The 20,678-nt window shown below is 36.7% G+C and overlaps 1 protein-coding gene across 1 annotated transcript in view; it reads right to left on the reverse strand.

Annotated features, from left to right (window-relative positions):
- Cntnap5 (contactin associated protein family member 5) overlaps nt 1-20,678 on the reverse strand; it is an 824,707-nt gene that overhangs the window by 277,365 nt on the left and 526,664 nt on the right. The window contains exon 12 of the mRNA XM_046463789.2: nt 9,852-9,971. Within this exon, the coding sequence (XP_046319745.1) occupies nt 9,852-9,971 (120 nt within the window). The remainder of the gene's footprint in view (nt 1-9,851; nt 9,972-20,678) is intronic.

The raw sequence follows: 20,678 nt of genomic DNA on the forward strand, positions 1-20,678 counted from the left end.
ATATGACACAAACACCTGAATTCTACTTTTCTATAAGATACAACTGTCAAAGAATGAACAACATAATAAGACTGGGAAGAAATAAATGGTACAACTTAGTGGCCCCATCCTAAGTCCTGGGCAACTCTAATTTCCCTTGCACTGACTGTATGGCATGCAACCCAGAGGCAATTCACAACCATCACTCTAACTTTAGGAAGCAAGGCTAACAGTTTAGGTTTAACTGTGTGGACACACAACTTTCTGTCAATAGTGGGGATGATAATCTATTACCTGCAATAACACTGCACAATTCTGTGCAGGAATATTGGAGGGACCTCAATTGTAGCTTCTCTACCTACTCCATTATGCATGCTTTGATGAGTTTTAATGAAAACAGAGGCTGCTGTCAAAGCAGTGAGAAACGGAGCATCATATTACCCAGGGTGATAAGATATGGAGCCTTGTAAGGTGATTTGCAAATGGATTAGGAGATGTTTGAGAATGGAAAACAAGTTTTGCTTTAGAGATTTACCTAAATGTGCCTTGCAAATTCCTTGTAATGTCTGATGATTGCCCTACAGGTCCACACACAGGAAATTGGCCTTGTATCTATCACTATAGGAAATAAACGTGTTTTGTTAGTAGACAAACAACTTTGCATGTAAATATGCAATTTTAATGAACAGAGGAAAAATAGCATGCAGGTAGGTAATAAGTATCTTTTCATATGTTGACAAGATGTCCTGTTAACACTTAAAAGGGCGCACTTTAAACTGCTTAGAATGAGTTTAAATGTCGAGTTCTAAAGAAAACCTTGCTAGAAATCCTCATCCTTCTGATTCTGCTATATTCATACTGAAAGTGTCCCCTCCAGAAATGCCCCCTCCAGATTTTTAGAGCCACTGAAATATCATGGCATCTATAGAAGGGATAAAGATTTTATTGTTGAGAAAGTGATTTGGTTGTTGTCTATAGCTAGGATGTCTATATAGATATCATCCATACTAGGACGATAATGAGCACGGTGACAGTACAACCCACTAAGTATGCAGGACATTGTACGTGTTTCATGGCTACTCAGGGGCTAGGAACTTTGCATATATATTCCAATTCTCACTTTAATCTTTAAAGGCAGCCAGTTTTATTATCATCATTTTACTGATGAGGAAACCAAGACCCAGAAACGTTGAATGCCTGTCCAAGGCCACATTGCTAGAATGTGTTTTGCTCTAGAATATGAATTATACTGTGTGTCCAAAATAGTTTGTCTTTCCAATGTTTGAAGAAACAAAGGCATTTGGAGATGCTGGGAAGCAGTGAAAAGACAGGGAGAAATAAGTTGGAGAATTACTAGAAATACTAGGAGAATTACTCCTAACCTTATAGAAGAGGATGCAAATGGTAATGACTAACCATTGAGGCCTGTTTGCACAGTTACAAACTATTATTGATTTAATAAGAAAGGGCTTGCATCTAGGATAAGTTATGGAAAGTAGAAAGTCAAAAAAGAGAAGCTAGAAATAAGTCTTAATTTGACAGTGATTTCATTTATACTAGACTCATTGGAGTATGTGTAAAAGGAGATCCAAGGATTCATCTCCCTCTGCATTAGTCCATTGTCTACAGTAATAACAATATACCTGAGGGTGGGTAGGGTAGAAAGAAAGGTGTATTTAGTTTACAGTTTTGGAGAATGAAAGTTCAAATGACATATCATCAGCCCTGGCAAAGACCTCATGGCAGACAGCATTAGAGGGCAGGAAGGAGTACAAGAGGGAATCAGAAAGACAGGGGAGGGGCTGCTCTTACTCTTATATAACAACCGTTTTATGAGAACTAAGTAGGGTCCCATGAGAACTAATTTATTTTATTTTTTATTGATTTTTTTTTTAAAAAATAAATGACAATGGAATGCCTTATAATTCTTATTACACATATACAGCACAATTTTTCATATCTCTAGTTGTATATAAAGTATGTTCACACCAATTCGTGTCATCATATCTGCACTTTGGATAATGATGTCCATCACATTCCACCATTCTTGCTAAAGCCCTGCCTCCTCCCCTCCCTTCCCACCCCTCTGCCCTATCTAGAATTCTTCTATTCCTCCCAATCTCCCCCTCCCTAACCCACTATGAGTCAGTCTCCTTATATCAGAGAAAACATTCAGCATTTGTTATTTGGGGGATTGGCTAACTTCACTTAGCATTATTTTCTCCAACACCATCCATTTACCTGCAAATGCCCATGAGAACTCTTTTAATCTGACCTTTCAGCAACAGCACCCGCAATGACCTAAGGACCTTCCACTAAGCCACACCTCTTGCACTCCCAATACTATTCACATGTCCACACTGGGGACCAAACTTCCAACCCATGATGAACACATCGCATTGAAACCAGAATATATCCTGTTAGTTATTTTCTAATATGAAAATCATCGTCCCATAGAAACACACAAGTAAATTGATGGTTATTATGCAGAGGGATCAGTTTCATTGAGGAAATCTATAGAAGATGAAAGGGGAGAATTGAATATGGATACCCATTTGGGCCTGAGGGTACCTGACTGAATTATTCAGGGTTCTCCAGATAAACAGAACAACCTGGGTGAACTAGCTTTGTGTGTGTGTGTGCGTGTGTGTGTGTGTGTGTGTGTGTGTGTATGCCTGAGACAGAGAAGGGGATAGGGACAAAGATTGCTAGGAATTGAATCATGGAGGCTTGGTATGTCTAAAATCTGTAGGATAAACTGGCAGTCTGGAGACTCTGGGAAGAGGTGCAGTTTGAACCCAGATGTATGTGTCAAAACCTCTTCATGTTTAGAAAAAAGTCAGTGTGTGTTGTATTAAAGCCTTCAGTGGATTGCATGATGTCTACCCACTTTATGGAGGGAAGACTGCTTTACTCATAGGAGTAAAATGATTTAAATGATAGCTTCATTAAAAAAAAATACCTTCACACAAGACATTCAGAATAATGTTTGACTGGAGAAACCAATATTGAATCTCAGTCAGTATGACATATGAAATTATCCTTCAAACCAAGGGAAGAATGTAGCCTGAGAAACCTCATGCTTCTGTCTCATCAACCCAAGCTTCCTCTACAGGGAACTCAAGGGTTTGCTAATTTCAACCACATACAATGTTCTCTTTTCTGTTCCACTTCTGTTTTTTTGTTTTGTTTTGTTTTGTTTTTCTGCATATTGGTTGTGGCCCCAAGGATTTCTTCATTTCCTGATGGTATCTCACCTATCCTGAAAACCCACCTTATATGCATTTTCTTTCAGTAAAACAATTCTTAGTCTTCTCTGGACTCTTCGTTGTTTCAAAGGTATGCTTTCCTACATGCCCAATCAGATTAATGCAGGCAAGGATGATCACAAGCTTCTTCATCATTGCCTGAAATGGTCTGAGTCAATCCAGACCTTTATCACCAGATAGTGACATGGAGCCCATTTACCCCTTTTGACAAAACATTACATTTTAGTATGTCACAGGTTCTCTTAGTTGTCTAATTATCTCTTGGTTTGATTTTTAACTTTTAATCAACTCCTGGGGATAGTTCACTTTCTACGTCTCTTATTCCTTGCATGTTTCTTATTTTTATTTTAAACTTAACCCCATTTAACTTAAAAATGGAGACCCTTTGTTGGTCAGATTGAAATTTATTGGAAAAAATCTGTAAAATTCATTTATTTGCACCGTTTATAGATTACCCTCATGGCCCCTATCATCAACATCAACCATCTTGATCTTCGATGAACTATAATCATTTTTCCTAAACTTCTTTGGATATTCCTTTAAGCATACTGCTATGGATAGATTCCATTTGCCCCAGTAGATCCAGTTTCTACCCATCTCTAGTTTTCTCTGTGACCAAGAAGGCTGAATAAAAAACCTTCTATCAACAAAGTTTCTTACCTTCTGGATTCTAGTTGGGTCTGGTCAATAGAAAGAATAGGAAGGTGACTGGAAGGGGCAATGGAATATTGAAGTCAGAATGGTCACTCCCACTGAGTTGGCTGCTTCCCAACAAGAGGTCACAGCACTCCCATGCAACATCTTCTCCACTCTGCCTTCTTTTCTAGCCTGATAGCACATCTTTCCCTCAATTGTCCAGACTTGGTGGTGGGAACCACCCATTTGTTACTTTTAAAGCTCTGGGATATAAGCTTTAAAACTCACCACCACCATAATCCCTTTTATGTGCTTGTATCTTTGTAAATACTCCCTGATTTGAACTAACCATCAGGCAAATTCACTGTCCCCAAGATGGGAATGCAAATGTTAGCGCTAAGTCCATGCGTGACATAAAGAGAACATCTTGTTAGTGCTCAGGATTTGGTTTGCCTTTTCCTCTAAGCCAGCTAAGTAATCTGGTAGGCTCAAGGAGCATCTATGATAGGACTATTTTTCCTTTTCGAGTCTTCTGCCTCGCTGGGCAGATTATGCATCTTCAATAAGTTTAGCTTACCCCTGGTCAAGTCATTTCGATCCTTTCTTTTCTAGTTGTTCACAAGATTTTCAGTGTTCTACTCAGTGACTCAGCACAGGGAATTGGTGGCCCTCACAAATGTGTAGACCACAGAGACACTTGCACTTTTTTCCTGACATTCATTCTCTCTTCCCAAAAATGTGTTCTCTCATTGCTTCACTTGGTCAGTCCCTCTTTCCCACCCAGGCTTAAGAGGTACCACTTGCCTGCCCAATAACCCTTCCACTGCACTCCAGACTAGGTTATGGACCCTTCCTGTAGGTACCCAACACACACTATACATATCCTTTCCCTGTCCTTATTTATACTTTAATTGTTGCTGTAGCATCTCCATTACTAATCTGTGAAAAAGGCTGAAATGATATTGTCATGGTTAAACATTTTCTGCCAAAATTATACATGGAATTCCTAGCCCTGAAAACTCATGAATGTGGCCTATTTGGAAAAGATTTTCTACAAATATCATCAAGTTAAGATGAGCTCATACTCCATAGAGGTATAATTGAACTCAATCCAATATGAAGGGTACCCCTTATAGGAAGAAAAGAAAACAGACCCACAGACACAAAAATGAAGAAAGCCATGTGTCAAGGTCATCTGGAGGCAGCATGGCTATCTCTGGGAGGCAGAAACTTAGTTCTAGCTGAGGGATGCCAGGGATGGTACAGATTCCTCTTCCTGAAAGGAGGAAGAGATAAAAGATTCACCCTGAAGGCTCCAAAGGAAATGTGATCCTGCCAACACCCTGATTTTAGTTTTCTAGCTTTTAGAGCTGTGAGATAATACACTTCATTTCTATGTCCTGCCTAGGGTGTGGTTCTGTAACAGCAGTTATAGGAAACTAACGGAGACAAGCTTTCACAACGGAGGCACCTTGCATAGTGTCTGCAATGTGCAAGTTTATTTTGAGTGAAATTATATTGAGCCGAAATGAATTATAAAATCATGTACAAAGATGTTGAAAGTAGGTCCTGTGTGTATTCCTATAGCCAATTGCTCTTCATCTTTCTCATTCAGCACTTCACAAAGTCCTCCATCCAAAAACTGAGGTTCCTCCCTCTCCCATCCACTAGTCCCATGGCAAAGCAACTTAGAACAGGGTTCCAGGGAAGGCACACTATCAAAAGTTTACAGAGGTTTGACTTTAGTCCCTTCATCGGTAAACTTAAACACTCCATCATGTTGCTAATGTTATTAGGCTTATGTTCCCCATGCAGAGATCATGACACTTTAATCAAAGATAGCAGTTGCCGTTGGAGCATTTGAGCATCTCACCTCCCCAAAATTACCCTGAGAGTAGTTTAGATGCACAGACTGCAATCTCTCAGCACAGGTTACGTACCACCTTGCCTATAGCAATAGGAAACTAACATTCCCTAGGGTGCCTTACAAAGAGGGAAGCACATTTGCTATCTTCCACACTGAGAGCTTCTCATCTTCAACCACTTGACATCTATTTGAAAGTACCTGGAGACTCCTTAGGAAAAAAATTCTACAGATAATCTCAGAAATTTCTAAATGAGAAAGGGCTGTAAGATTGCTGGGCAACAGATCTATATTTTAGAAATGTGACACTGAAGCCACAAGCGCTCATCTGATGGGCACAGAAAGGAGAACCCAGGTTTTCTTTCTCCAGCATTCTTTGTGTTCTTTATGTAATTGAGACTGAGAAAAAAACTCAAATAAACCCTCTAAATTTAATACACTGTACTTTCTTTGAGATGACTTTTTAAATCACTGATTTTAGAGGTCATGTAGCTATGCAATATATTATTATATTCCAATAGCTTTGCTATAGATAACACCACTGACACATGGGTCATGATGGTAATGGTTGCCTATGTTGTTCTCCAGGGACCTAGAGGCCCCTTTTGTCCAGCTCCAACTGGTTGAAACCACCTGCCCTTCACTTGGGCCTGGGCAAATATCTATCTGCTGGGTGATTTTGATTTCAGAAAGTCAAAACTCCACCTCCAGAGTATGCTAACACCACCATTTTCTCAACCCGCATCCTATGAAGAGCCATGAAATTTGATTATGCACGCACAGATCACTAAGTACTTCACCTTTCCAAACCTCCAATTGTCTTCCACTTTGTCTTAGACCATCCTGCTTCATACAACTAAGCCTTGTCCTTAGGGAGATGGATGGAAGACATGCTTGATCACCTCATGAATAAACTCTGGTAAAACTCATCATTTCAGTGAATGGCATCTTGCACGGAATACAAAATGGGTCTGGTTCAGTAACACTATTACTTCACTTGCTCCAAAAGGGCAGAGAAGAGTAGCTTTGTGTTTTCAAAAATCAGAGCTAAAGACAGACTGATCCTCTGTATTCCATTTCTTCTCTCCCTTCTCCTTCACTATCTTTATTACTCCCTTTCTGTCTTTCCTGGACAAGTTTTTCATACTTTTCATAGTGTTATAAATCACTCATATTTAAGAGCATTGAAGATTTAAAACTCACAAAGAGAAAGATGCATACTTAATCATCATTACATTTGTACATTGGAAAATTGTTTGCCAATAAAATATGATAATTGATAATTCAGCCTCAACACAGCCTTGTTTTTATTTATATAATACTTTATGAAAAAATAAAACCTAATCTTCCCATGAGATGAATTCTAGGTAGGGAAGAGGGGTGGGAGGGAAAGGAAGGGGACAGGGGATTAGCAAGTGCGGTGGAATGTGATGGACATCATTATCCAAAGTACATGTATGAAGACTCGAATTGGGTGTCAACATACTTTGTATATATATAAACAGAGATATGAAAAATTGTGGTATATATGTGGAATAAGAATTATAATGCAAAAAAAACAAAGTACATGTATAAAGGCATGAATTGGCTTGAACATATTCTATATGCAAAGATATGAAAATTCATACTCTATATGTGTAATAAGAATTGTAATGCATTCCACAGTTGTGTATTTAAAAAATAAAATCAATAAAACTAAAAAAAAGTAAAACCTAATTATTTTGCCACTTCATATGACCAAAATAATCATATGCAAAATAAATGCCAACCCATGATCATCATAGCTCCCACCTTTAGACACAACTCAGTCTCTGATCCTTCAGTATCACAAATAGCAAGTTTTTCATCCATACAATTGGATGAAAGCCTACATATGGACTTTATGAAACTTCAAGATTATTATATCTGTGTCTGTACATAACATACATGTAGAAAATATGTGTTCATAGAAAATGTTTCCTTTCAAATTGTAATAATATAATAACATAGCAATGTCTAGATTATTTCTTCTAGGTGGTTTTAACATCTTCTTCATATTTTCCTTTTAGGCCCAAATTTCATACTATTATCACTGAGTATTTTGTTTTAAAAAATACCACTTAAACAAAACATATGCAATACAAAATATCCAGTGAAATGAATTAACTGAGTCAGAATTATTTCCTAATTCTTGACTCAAAATTGCAGAACTTATTACCTTGAGCATATCATGAAATTCTGATATTCTCTCTCCTTCCATGTAAGGACTATATAAAAAATATATAAAAAATGAACATCTGTCTCAGATCTTTATTGTGAGGATTAAAAGAGATATATATTTTTAAAATTTTATTTGTTCTTTTTAGTTATACATGGTAGTAGAATGTATTTTGACATGTTATACATACATGGAGTATAATTTCCCATTCTTGTGGTTGCACATGAAGTGGAGTTAAACTGGTTATATATTCATATATGAAAAAAGAGGTATAATCTTTGTATTCTCCCAATTCAGTTCCAAAGGTAGTTGACGCTCAATAGATGATTGCCATCACCACCAATTCTCCTATTTCACATCATACTTGGTCACTCAGTAGGAGGCATTTATGTTCTTTGCTCAATTCTGCAGCCAAATTACTTTTTTGATAAAGTATAGACCAAGGAGAATTTGCATTAGAATGGCTTGGAAAACTTAGAGAAACTGCATTTACAGAAATAGAATTTCTGAGGCTGGGAAGCCTGCATTTTTAGCAAGACTCCATATGTTTTAAAAATATCCTAGATTCACCGAGAAGATTCGTACTGTACCAGGTTTTCTAACAAGCTAGGTTATCACAACCATGAAAGAAAACAATAATACAATTTCTAATTATGTTTTAGTGCTACTGAAAAACAGCTAGCATACATTCATTTTAGAAAGATGAAGTACTGTGAATATGCAATAAAACTGCATCCATTTCCAGGTCTCTAACATGGTCTGCAGAATATTTCTGGCCCTTTGGATGCAGTTGCTTAAATAGCTAAGTGTTCTTACTTGTCATTTCTTGCAATGGTTTGCTTGCATTTCTGCTTGTAGGATTGCATGGAAATGTTGCCAGTTATTACTGCTGATGAACAATAGTCACTGTGTCTTATTTCTCTGCATATCCCCAGTGTTCAGGACAGTGTCTAGCTACAGAAAGAGCTTCAGACATGTGGTCGCCTTTTTGCAGAGAAACCTGGGGCATGAGGACTCAATGAACCCCTATTACTTTCCTGTTTAATTATATGATACAGCTGTCATCTCTAAAGAGAAGTACTTGAAAGAGAAACAACAACAACAACAAAAAATGTGTATTTGCCGATTAATGACACTCCACATGGTAGAAATGCTCCTGTAGTTGAATGTTTATTTAATGATTAAATCAAGGTTTGGCACTGTGAAATTATATTTCAGAGAAAATTAGTGATCAGATGTCATTTCTAAACCCATGTACTAATTACCTTGTTCTATGTCCTTCTGTGATTTAGAAAGAAGTTTCAAGGTATCATGAAATTTCTAGGAAGAACAAAAACAGCTCACCATTTTTTTAGGCATCTAATGGAAAACCAGCCTGGCTTGCTTCTCCAATACACTTACACATGGTTGCATTTAATCCTTACAACTCTAGGGGGTGGAACTATCATTCCCATTTTGCTGATGAACCACTGAAGCCCAGAGAGAATATTAAGATTCATCCAGATACACAGTCCTCAGGTGCATATACAAATGAATGTTTCCTAATTATTGAATCAGGGCTTCCCACTGGTCTTTAAATTTTGTTTTTTGTTTATTTTCCTTTTTTTTTTTCTATTTTCAGAGTTTAAGAGAGATCATGTCCTTGGCAAGCTTGACAGAAAACACTTGATAATTAATTCTTGATTCAGTGAAACATTATGAAGACCATTAACAGATTTTCTCCTCTCCTCTCTCTCTTTTGAAAATAACCTTGCTGATAATTCCTATCTTTACCAAAACAATTTACTCCCCAAAAAGTTGGTTCTCTATGTTTCTATCCACAAAAGAGGCTCCTTCCAGTGATTTCCCATTGCTTTGTACCATCCAATGGCTAGTTTATGCTTGAGTAGAAACTCTGCACTCTTACCAGTGATGTTGCAGTACACTTGAAGAGGTCCCAGGGGCCCACTGCCATCAGAGTCAATGTAGAAGAATCCAGCCATGTGCCCTTGGTGCCTATAAACCTCACAGGATTTCTCGTAGATGGCTGAAAAGACAGAAAGGCAAGAGACAAGGAAGTTTGCTTGGCCCTGCATTTCCCCCTGTAGGTTCAGTACCTCCTATTGTATGTAATTTGCATGATTCCTTCTTTCTCTTCTTTTATAGCCTCAGCTGGAACCCCATGCCTTTAAAAACTATCTTCCAATACTTGATAGAGTCCTGTCCTCCATTTATCTTAATTCATCCATTCTTCTAAACTCAGCTCACAGGGTATACCCCTCCTCAGTCTGCCCTCACCTCTTATATGCCCCTCCTCTTTGATGATTTATATATCCTTCCCTCTTGCCCCCACAGTACATTAAGCGAAAATTACCCATAGAGTATTCTGGCTCCCATAATGCTATGGGATACCAAATCTGTATAAGTAGTAGCCATGTGTTATTTTACACTGTGTTCCAGCATCACAGTGCTGGTTCAATAAATGTTTGATTCATGAATCAAAGAAAAATAAAATGCATATATGCAGTCATCTGTCTTTACTAATGATGTACAAAATTACTGTCTAATGTCTATATATCCAGAGCTGAGCACAGTAATTGACAGAGTGGTTGAAAAACCACATTCAGTCCATTTTGACTGAACTGGCACTAACTTCCTGACTCTTATCAACAGATGAGGTTACCATCAAAGGACAAAACCATGGATTAGGCAATCAATCTGTGCCCCAGAAAACTCAAAGCCCTGCTGTTTGCAGCCACGGAAGTTTTTGGTGCTTAGATAAGAAGGACAGGCACAGGTATCCCCAAATAGAAGGTTTTGACTGATCTATCAGTTGTTCAGAGAATCATAAATTTCACTAAACAACATGCATGAATTTGGAGGAGTGTAAAGAGGCATCATCTGGTGTCTCATGCATGAGAATATAAAATGTCATCTGATGGTTCAGACCCAAATGTGGTGGATCAGAGCAGCAGGTACACATCCAATTGTGTCACCCAACCATGCTTAAAACACTTCAGTAGCTCCTCACAGCCTCCAAGATGTAGTACAAACTGCTCAACTTAGCCAGCTCCTGCCCCTTGTGACTAATGCCCCATCCCAGAAATATGAAGCTGCAGTTTGTCATGATCAAGTGTGAGGGGTGTCTCAAATAATTCATTACCAGTAAAATTCTAAAGCCTGAGAGGGTTTGTCTTTTTATAAATTAGAGTGAATTCAAGGTTATACTTATATTCATGGAAATTTCTCTTTCATTCCTGCACATTTTCTGAAGCAAGAGGTAAATGAGAGTGTTGTCATTTGTGCCCTACATAGTGAACGTCACCTATAGCTCATTTGTATTTGCTAACCCCTGTGCTTGAATGTGTTATACACGTGAAAGCCAACTTGTATGTGTGTGACCTTGCCACAAATACCCTCACACTCCCACAGAGAGAGCCACATGCAAGGAATGGCTATTGCCCATGAAAGATAAAATGTCACCCATGAAGCATGTGGGTGCTTGCATAATGGTTAAGAACATGCATGTTAGACTGGGCAGTTTCTCAGTGTGGGACTACCACTTCCTGTCTGTGATAGCTTAAACAGATTCACCTGTGGTAGACACCTCCTAAGGTGACTCCTGTGATGGATGCTTCCTGGTATTCATATCCTGTTCAAAAATCCATCTTTTCCCCCTGAGTGAGCTGGACTTATTGACTTGTTGTACTAAACAGAATATGACAGAAATGATAGATGTCATTTCCAAGAATAGATTGTAAAAAGACAGTGGCTGCCATCTTGGTTGTTCCTGTATCACTCCTGGTGGTAGAAGCCAAATGCCTTGTCATGGGGAAGCCCTGTGACATGGCCCACATGAGCAAGCTCCGACATTGCTGCGAAATGCCATGAGAGTGAGCACTAAAGCAGATCCAGAGTCAAAGCTTGAAGTGACAACAACCTCAGCTAACATCTTGATTGCAATTGCATGAAAGACGGCTAGAACCACCCTCTTAACTACACACAAAACCAAAGGAACTAGGAGATGATAATATGTGTTGTTTCCACAAGCTAAGATTTGCCATGATTCATTACAAGAGATAGCTAATCAACTCTCAGAGCATTGATTTTCTCATTTACCTGTAGGTCCAAAAAGAGTCTGCTTTATAAGGTCCTAGTAAGTACTCAAAGTGATAATTTATGTATGGCACATAGAAGTTACTTGATTAATATGAACTATAATTAATAGCCCTCATTTCATGTTATTGCTTTTTCCTTTGATAAGTTCTTTACCTATTTTTTTCTGTTCCATTACTATTCAAGAGACTTGTTATACAAAAAGAGTAACCCTTAACTCCCTTGTTTTTCTTTCTATCCTCTCTCTTCATATTTTACATATATACACAATACACATACATATACACACATACATATATAACATATATCACAAATTTGATTCTAAATTTTCTAACAATTATATAAAATGTATCCCAAAATATTCATATAAAAATTAATATAAACAGATATCTATTGGGGGAGAGAGAAAGTAAGGTAATAGGGAGAAGGATAAAAACTAGACCTTCCTGGATGTTTTGTATTTTTAATTTTGAAACCATTAAAGTATTTCAAATAATTACAAACAAAAGTATAAGTAACAGAAGGAAAAAAATAGTCTCTTCTTAATCACTGAAAGAAAATAAAAACAAATGAACTAGAAAATATTTCAAGTGGTGTTGAGATTGAGTATTTTCTTCTTTATTAATCACAAAATCCAGATACATAAGAAGAGCACAGAGAGAAATAAATGAACCTGATATCAGCTTTAGCAATCAGTGCCATTTGACTTATCTTCTGTCATCTATATTCTCCATGTTTCAGTTATCTATTTTTTCATAAAAACAAAGACATATACAAAATAAGCCACTCGGATTTTCAGTTAAAACAATCATTGCAAGATTCTGCAGGTCAGCCATTGAGGCTGGGCTTAGCTGTTTATTCTTGCCCAGGCTCAGATCATCTGTGAGGGCTAACATTGCATCTGCCATCAGCTGCGGAGGCAGAGAAGACTTTGGTAGTAAATGGGAATTTCAGTTCTTTCCCATGTGGTCTTTCATATTCTAGCACCTAGGTTTACATAATAAAGACTCCCAGAGCAGCAAGAGGGCAAGTGCTTGCCAGACCTCTGATTGCATGATGTTTGATGATGTCTCAGCTTCCAAAACAAGTAACTGAGCCAGTCAAACTCCAAAGAACTGATCTCAAGGGTTTGAATGAATTGCAACTATAGGATAGGTCTTGATTAAATCTTTGTTTGACTTCATGGGGCAGGATCACACTAGAGTGTGACAAATGTTGGGATTTGGATATCTTTTATCCCCTCATGTTACCTACTATTCTTTGAACACTAGTTCCTTAAACTTTGGCCCAGTTACCAGGTGATTTCTAAGGGCCAAGCCTAGTAACAAGCATTTCTACATATACACTATACATGAGCTCATAAAATATAAGTACTTTGCCCAAAGACAACTAGCTGGCAAGTGGTTACACTAAGTTTATCACTGTGCTCTACTTTGGATCCAGAATATCCCTCAAAGGTCTATGGTACCTTGATCTTCAGACGGTGCTATTTGGAGGTGGGGCCTAGTGGAAGGTCTTTAGGTAATTGAGGACATGTCATTAAAAGTGACTGGGGTGTCCTAGCTATTTCCTCTCTCTCTCTCCTTTTCTTCCTGGTCACGAAGAGAGAAATTTTACTCCTATATAAGTTCCTACCATGATACACTGCTTAGCTACAGGTCCAAAGCAAAGCGATCAACCAACCGTGGACTGAATCCTCCAAAATTATAGACCAAAATAAATCTTTTGTCTTCGTAAGGTCATTATCTTCAGTTTTTTATGATGTCAAAAAACGAACACACACACTTCTTCCTGATTTGTTAGCGGGGATACTTTATAAATCTCAAATGTCAATCATCTCTGATTTGATTTCCCTTAACAATAAGATTGTATGGGAAAAGCAAGATAAATATCTGATGTTTTCCTTTAATTCATCAGTTTCAAAACACTAAAGGGTTTCCTAGCATTTTCTAAAAGTGACCAAGGAGAATATTTTTAGAATTATTATGAACTTAAATTCTTAAAAACATTTGATATTTACACAGTAATTTGACAAGTAGGATAAAGTAGGGTTTGTTCTATTAGGAAATCAAAACAAAAAAACAAAAACAAGCATAACAAAAGTCTTGAAATAGTGAATAATGTGATTTTTTAAAAAGCATTGTTATTTTATTATGAAACTAGTATAAACAGCAAGAAAAAGCTAGCAATTATGTTCTTGTGATTGTAAAGTAAGGTTTTATTAGATAAAATCTGTAGTACAAAAATCACATAAAATTCTCAATTTGAGTTTGTAATATCAGCATGAACTCATTATTTAATTTTTAAATAATATAGCATCATTTCATATTTGTATCATTGAAAACGCTATAAACAATCTACTGTGCAAAGGTCTCTAAGTGCGTTTTCCCATTAAAATATAACAAGGGTTTTACTGACTCCATGTTTGGAGCAGAAAATGGTTGGAACACCTTGTATTACTTGAAAAAACAAAAAAAAAATATCAAAAATTGGATTCATGTCAAAATAACAGAAGAATCTATTTAATAGAAGACTTACAGTATCAAAAAAAGTAATCACTGTAATTGTTAAATTTATGCATTTCCTAGTATCTATCTCATCTATGCATCTAAGTCCTTTGGGCACCTTTCAAACTTGCTAATAAATGAACTCTTGTTATGAAAAATAGAAATAATACAGATCACATTCTGTTTTTGTTGTATTAACTGTGTTTGAGAGCAACCTAACAATCCAAAAAGATAATGTTTGGAGAAAAATCAAATCTAGAAAATGCAAAGGAATACAATAGCCCACTTGCCATTTCTGTAGAAAACATATCCCAAGACTCCCAAAAGCTTTTTGAAGCCATAGGTAGTCTTGAACCCCATTTATACGATATCTTTAATTCTTACACATATATACTTGTGATAATGTTTAATTTATTAAGTAGGCACAAGAGATTACAAAAATAAATAATAATAAAAGAATTATAGAATAATAATATATTTTAATAATATGTATGTGAGTGTGATTTCTCTCTCTCTTTCTCAAAGTATTCCATTTTACTTTCCTGTAGTTTGGGGCACTGGTTGACCACCAAGGAAACAAAGGAAAATTAAATCTAGAGTGAGTGAGCCTAATAGAACTTGAAAACCATCTTTTTAAAATACCCAGTGAAGCAAAAGAGTAATAATAATGAAGGACTGCTAAAATCATTAGGTAAGAAGTTAATAGAAGATATTTTAATTCATGCATTCAGTTAGCAACACTCAAACTCATGAGTAAATCTTAGTATTCTTAAAAGTGATTACAGGGTACCTTAAAGATGGTGCAACAAAAAGTCCATAGCCCCACCTAAAACACATCTTTGCCAAAAATTGAAGCTGAGTTTAATCAGGCTCTGAGTCCTAAACACTGATTTACAAAAGAGGTTAAAAAACATGCTACACTATAAGGATGTAGTTTGTCATTGGAATCTTAATGAGAATTGCATTAAATCTGTATAATGCTTTTGGTAGTATAGCCATTTTGACAATATTGATTCTGCCCCAAACATATAGATATTTCCATCTTCTAAGATTTTCTTCATTTTTTTTTTCTGTAGTGTTCTGTAGTTTTCATGTAAAGGTCTTTCACTTTTTTGTTAAATTGATTCCCAAATATTTTATTTTCTTGGAGGTTATTGTGAATGGGATAGCTTTCCTAAGTTCTTTTTCAGTTGATTCATCAGTGATGTAGAGGAACACAATTGATTTATGGGTGTTAATTTTTTGGGGGATGAGGGTACCGGGGATTGAACTCAGGAGTACTCTACAACTAAGCCACATCCCAGCCCTATTTTGTATTTTTAAATTTAGAGACAGGGTCTCACTGAGTTGCTCAGCACCTTGCTTTTTTGCTGAGGCTGGCTTTGAACTCAAAATCTTCTTGCCTCAGCCTCCTGAGCCTTTGGGATCACAGACATATGCCACCAAGCCTGGCTTACGGGTGTTAATTTTATATCCTTCTGTTTTGCTGAATTCATTTGTGAGTTCAAGAACTTCTCTGATGGAGTTTTTGGGGTCTAATAAATGTAGAATCATGTAGACAGAAAATAGGGATAGTTTGCATTCTTCTTTTCCTATTTGTATCCTTTTAAATTCCTTTCTTCTGCCTAATTGCTCTGACTAGAGTTTCCAGGACTATGTTAAAATAGAAGTGGTGAAAGAGGGCATCCCTGTCTTGTTGCAGGTTTTAGAGGGAATGCTTTTAATTTTTTCCTGTCATGTTCCAGTTTTTAGAGGTGATGCTTTCATTTTTTCTCCATTTAGAATGATGTTGGCCTTGGGTTTGGAATGTATAGCTTTTACAATGTTAGTTATATTCCTACTATCCCTAGTTTTTCTAGTGTTTTGAACATTAATTGATACTGTGCTTTGTCAAATGCTGCCAGGGAATTCATTTGGAAAAATAAGAAGCCCAGAATAGCAAAAGTCGAAGGAGAAAGCATCAGAATACCAGACCTTAAATTATACTACAGAGGTACAGTAAAATAAATGTCATGGTATGGGCACCCAAACAGACAAGAAGACCAATGGTAGAGAACAGAAAACAAAAAGACAAACCCACATAAATATAGTTATCTCATACTAGACAAAGGTACCCTAAACACACATTGGAGAAAAGGTAGCCTCTTCACCAAATGGTGCTGGGAAAACTGGAAATCCATATGTATTAAATTAAAATTCGACCCCTTATCTCTTATCTGAACAAAAACCAACTCAAGAGGATCAAGGACCTGAGCATTAGAACCTGTACCTACTAGAAGAAAAAGTAGACCCAAATCTCCATCATGTCAACTTAGGGACTGAATTCTTCAACAAGACTCCTAAAGCACAAGAAGTAAAGTCAAGAATCAATAAATGGGATTTTATCAAACTGAAAAGCTTCTTTACAGCAAAAATCAAGAACATGAAGAGAAAACCTACAGAATAGGAGAAAATCTTTGCTACCTGCACCTCAGATAGAAAATTAATCTCAAGGATATATAAAGAACTCAAAAAACTTAAAACTATAAAAAACAAATAGCCCAATTAATAAATGGGCAAAAGACACTTCACAGAAAAAGAAATAGGAATGGTCAACAAACATATGAAAAAATGTTCAACATTACTAGCAATTAGAGAAATGCAAATTAAAACTACACTGAGATTCCATCTTACTCCAGTCAGAATGCCAAATAACAAGAGTATAAGTAATGATAAATATTGGCAAGAATTTGGAGAAAAAGTCACACTCATATGTTGCTGGTGGGACTGCAAATTGGTATAGCCACTCTAGAAAGCTATATGGAGATTCCTCAGCAATCTTGAAATGTAACCACCATTTGACCCAGCTATCCCACTCCTCAGTCTATATCCAAAGAACTTAAATCAGCATACTACAGTGACACAGCCAAATCAATATTTATAGGAACTCAATTCACAATAGCCTAAGCTATGGAAACAATCTAGGTACCCTTCAACAGAGAAATGGATAAAGAAAATATGATACATATATACAATAGAATATTACTCATCCATAAAGAAAAATGAAATTATGGCAGTTACTGGTAAATGAGTGGAATTCTAGGCTATCATGCTAAGCGAATTTTTTAGTCAGTTTCTTTTTTTCTGCCAAGACTAAAAGACGCATCCAGAACAATCATAGAGGAGGAAAAGTTTATTTAGGAGCTCATGGTTTCAGATCTCAGTCCAGAAATAGTAGGCTCCATTCCTTGGGGCTGAGGAGAGGCAGGATACCATGGTGGAGGAGTGTGGCAGAGGAAAGCAGCTCGTGTTATGATCAGGAAGCAAAGTGAGCCTCCACTCACCAAACACAAAAGTTAATCCCATCAGGGATTAGTTTACTGATTAGTTTAAGGCTCTCACAACCTGATCTTTCCCTTCTGAACCCTCTCACATTTTATCCCATGTGAAATAAGCACTAAAACTGTGAAATAGACCAATTGCAAAAGAAACAAAGGCCGAATATTCTCTCTGATATGCAGAGGCTGACTCACAATAGGTAGGGTAGGGTAGGGTGGAGGTTCACTTAATTGGACAGGGAGGAGTGGGGGGAACAGAGTGGGATGAGAATGGGAAAGACAGTGGAATGAATCAGACATAACTTTCCTGTGTTCATATATTAATACACGACCATTGTAACTCCATATCATGTACAACCACAAGAATGGGAAGTTATACTCCATGTATAAGATGTCAAAATACATTCTACTGTCATATAAAACTAAGAACAACACAATTTAAAAACAAGAGTAAAAAAAGATGTAATTTTTTTAAATTTAGAATGTGGGGATGATTACTCAGTATCTTCAACAAATAAATGATAAGAAAATGTGAGAATGCACAACACACATCAAATACTATATACACCTTATTTCAATCCAGAGACAAACACACCAAGAAGGAAAGATGGAGGGGAGGAAAGGAAGAAAGCAAAGGAGGGAGGGAAATAAAGAGAGTGCTGCAGTATTGCCTAGGGTGATCCCAAGCTAGTCATAGTCATTTCTTTGGGACATCCCTCACTGTCATGCATGACATTCTGTCTTGAATTTTTTTTTTGTTGTTGTTGTTCATTTAGTATAATTCCCTTGAGATCCATTCCAAATGCTTGGGGTCTCAATAATATGTTTCTGTGAGCAGTATTGCACAAAATGGATATATGACACTTTGTTTAATCATGAGCCCATTGAAGAGCACTTGGGTCATATTCAGATTTTGCCCATTTCAGTTGTTGCATTTTAAAATTTTTAGAGTGCTATTCCCTTTGAATATTCTTTTTTTTTAATAGCAGATGATTCTTCATTCATTGATGCAGTATTTCCTTCAGATCTCTGAGAATATTCAGACATAATATTTTTCTTGACATTTTCTTCTCTGTGCGCATGCTGTTTACTCCAACCTGTATGCACTTGTTTACCTGCTTTGTTTTGCCTTATGCTTTGTTCTCTATCTTATCTTTCATGTAATACTCTTTCCTGGGATGTTAGGATGTCTTTTATAATTTTCTCATATTTAACAGTGGTTTCTAAAAGAACAATTTTGAATTATAAGCAAACTTCTGTGGCTTGCCCTCTGAGGACATTAATGTAGATGTATCTAGCTAGCTGAGTTCATGGGAATCCCATCTTAGTGTCTTCAGTCTTTACTCCCAGCTGTATTAGAGTTTAACATTTAAAGGACACATATTTGGTTAACAGATCACTGGAATGGAGAAGACTGGGAGGTTTTAACATTCTGTGCATAAATGTCATCATATGTACACCTCTTCCAATGTGGTACTGACTATTTCAACCATACTTGTTTTCTTCCAGTTTCAGAGACTGTTTTCTCCCAAAAGAAAAACAAAAACAAAAACAAAAAAAAAACTTCAGGTTTCTCTCTCAGTGATGAGGAGAGAATCTCCAAGTGTCCAAATTTTTTGGAGAAGGACTGGTCATCTACCCACCTGTCACACAAACTTAAATGACCCTTTCTATATTAAAACTCACCATTACTTCCACTTGTAAAAAGTGGCTGCTATCTCCAGTTCCTATGCCTTTGGGGAATTTTGCAATGGAAATTTTTGTTTCTTGAATTTCACTATTGTAAATTAGGATTTGACTTTTTTAGATCAGCTACTTGGACACTGTTCATCGACTCACTTCCCAAACTTTAGTATTTTTCTCTTTTATTCCTCTGCTTTTTGTTTTCCCTGTTTTGTGTTGTGTTGTGTATGTATGTGTCTATGTGAATATTTGCCTTCTTTTGACATTTTGTGTTTATAACATTGTGGGGAGCTTGAGTTGTACCAACTTAAGCCAAGCTTGAGCTACATTTTCAGCATTGCTTTCCCTGCCTAAGTTTAGTTTATAGCATGTTCCACAAGGGACATTTTACATGAGATTTGGAAGGTAGAAGGGACTGCAGTAAGTACACATATTTGTTTTATGCTTGTGAGGCTGGAACTGGGCATGAAGGAGTATTGTACATCATACACATTATTGTCTGTGTTCCGGTGCATGGTATTGTGCAAGCAAATCAGCAGCTCCCCCAGATGGACTACCTTTTACTTTTGCTACCTCCAGGACAAGTGCATTTAAAAATCTCATTTGAAATCCCCCTTTTCCAAATTTGCAGATTTAGAGGTGATAAGTGGTAAGGTGCCCCTGTGATCAGCTAGCAAAGCCATTAAAAAATCATTTACTATTAGTTATATGTGACTTTAGAAGTAACTGAAGGTAAATAGCCACATTCAATCTACTAGGAAGTACAGCATGCTCTTTTGCTTATGGAATTGTTCTTCCTACACTGCTTGAGTAACACATTATTACCCAAGTGAATATGAAATTTAGTAGGTGGTAAAGGTAACAATTCAAATTAGAAGGAAAAAATATAACTATATAGTAAGTTGAGATAATTGGGAAACCACATAGGAAAAAGAACATTGGATCCACACCTAATACTGCAAGCTAGGATCAAATTACAAATGAAACAAGAATTAAACATTAAAAAGTAAAATATATGCTTGTACTAGAGGACCACTGACTGATTTTCTTTATAAACTAGAAATTTCAAAAATTTTTTAGTAATGATTCAAAAGCCAGAAGTAATAAAATAAGATCCAGATAAACTCACAT

This window comes from Marmota monax, unplaced genomic scaffold, assembly GCF_021218885.2.
Source record: "Marmota monax isolate L192 unplaced genomic scaffold, Marmota_monax_Labrador192_F-V1.1 WCK01_AAM20220418_F8-fsc00034, whole genome shotgun sequence".
In the NCBI taxonomy this organism is placed as follows: Eukaryota; Metazoa; Chordata; class Mammalia; order Rodentia; family Sciuridae; genus Marmota; species Marmota monax.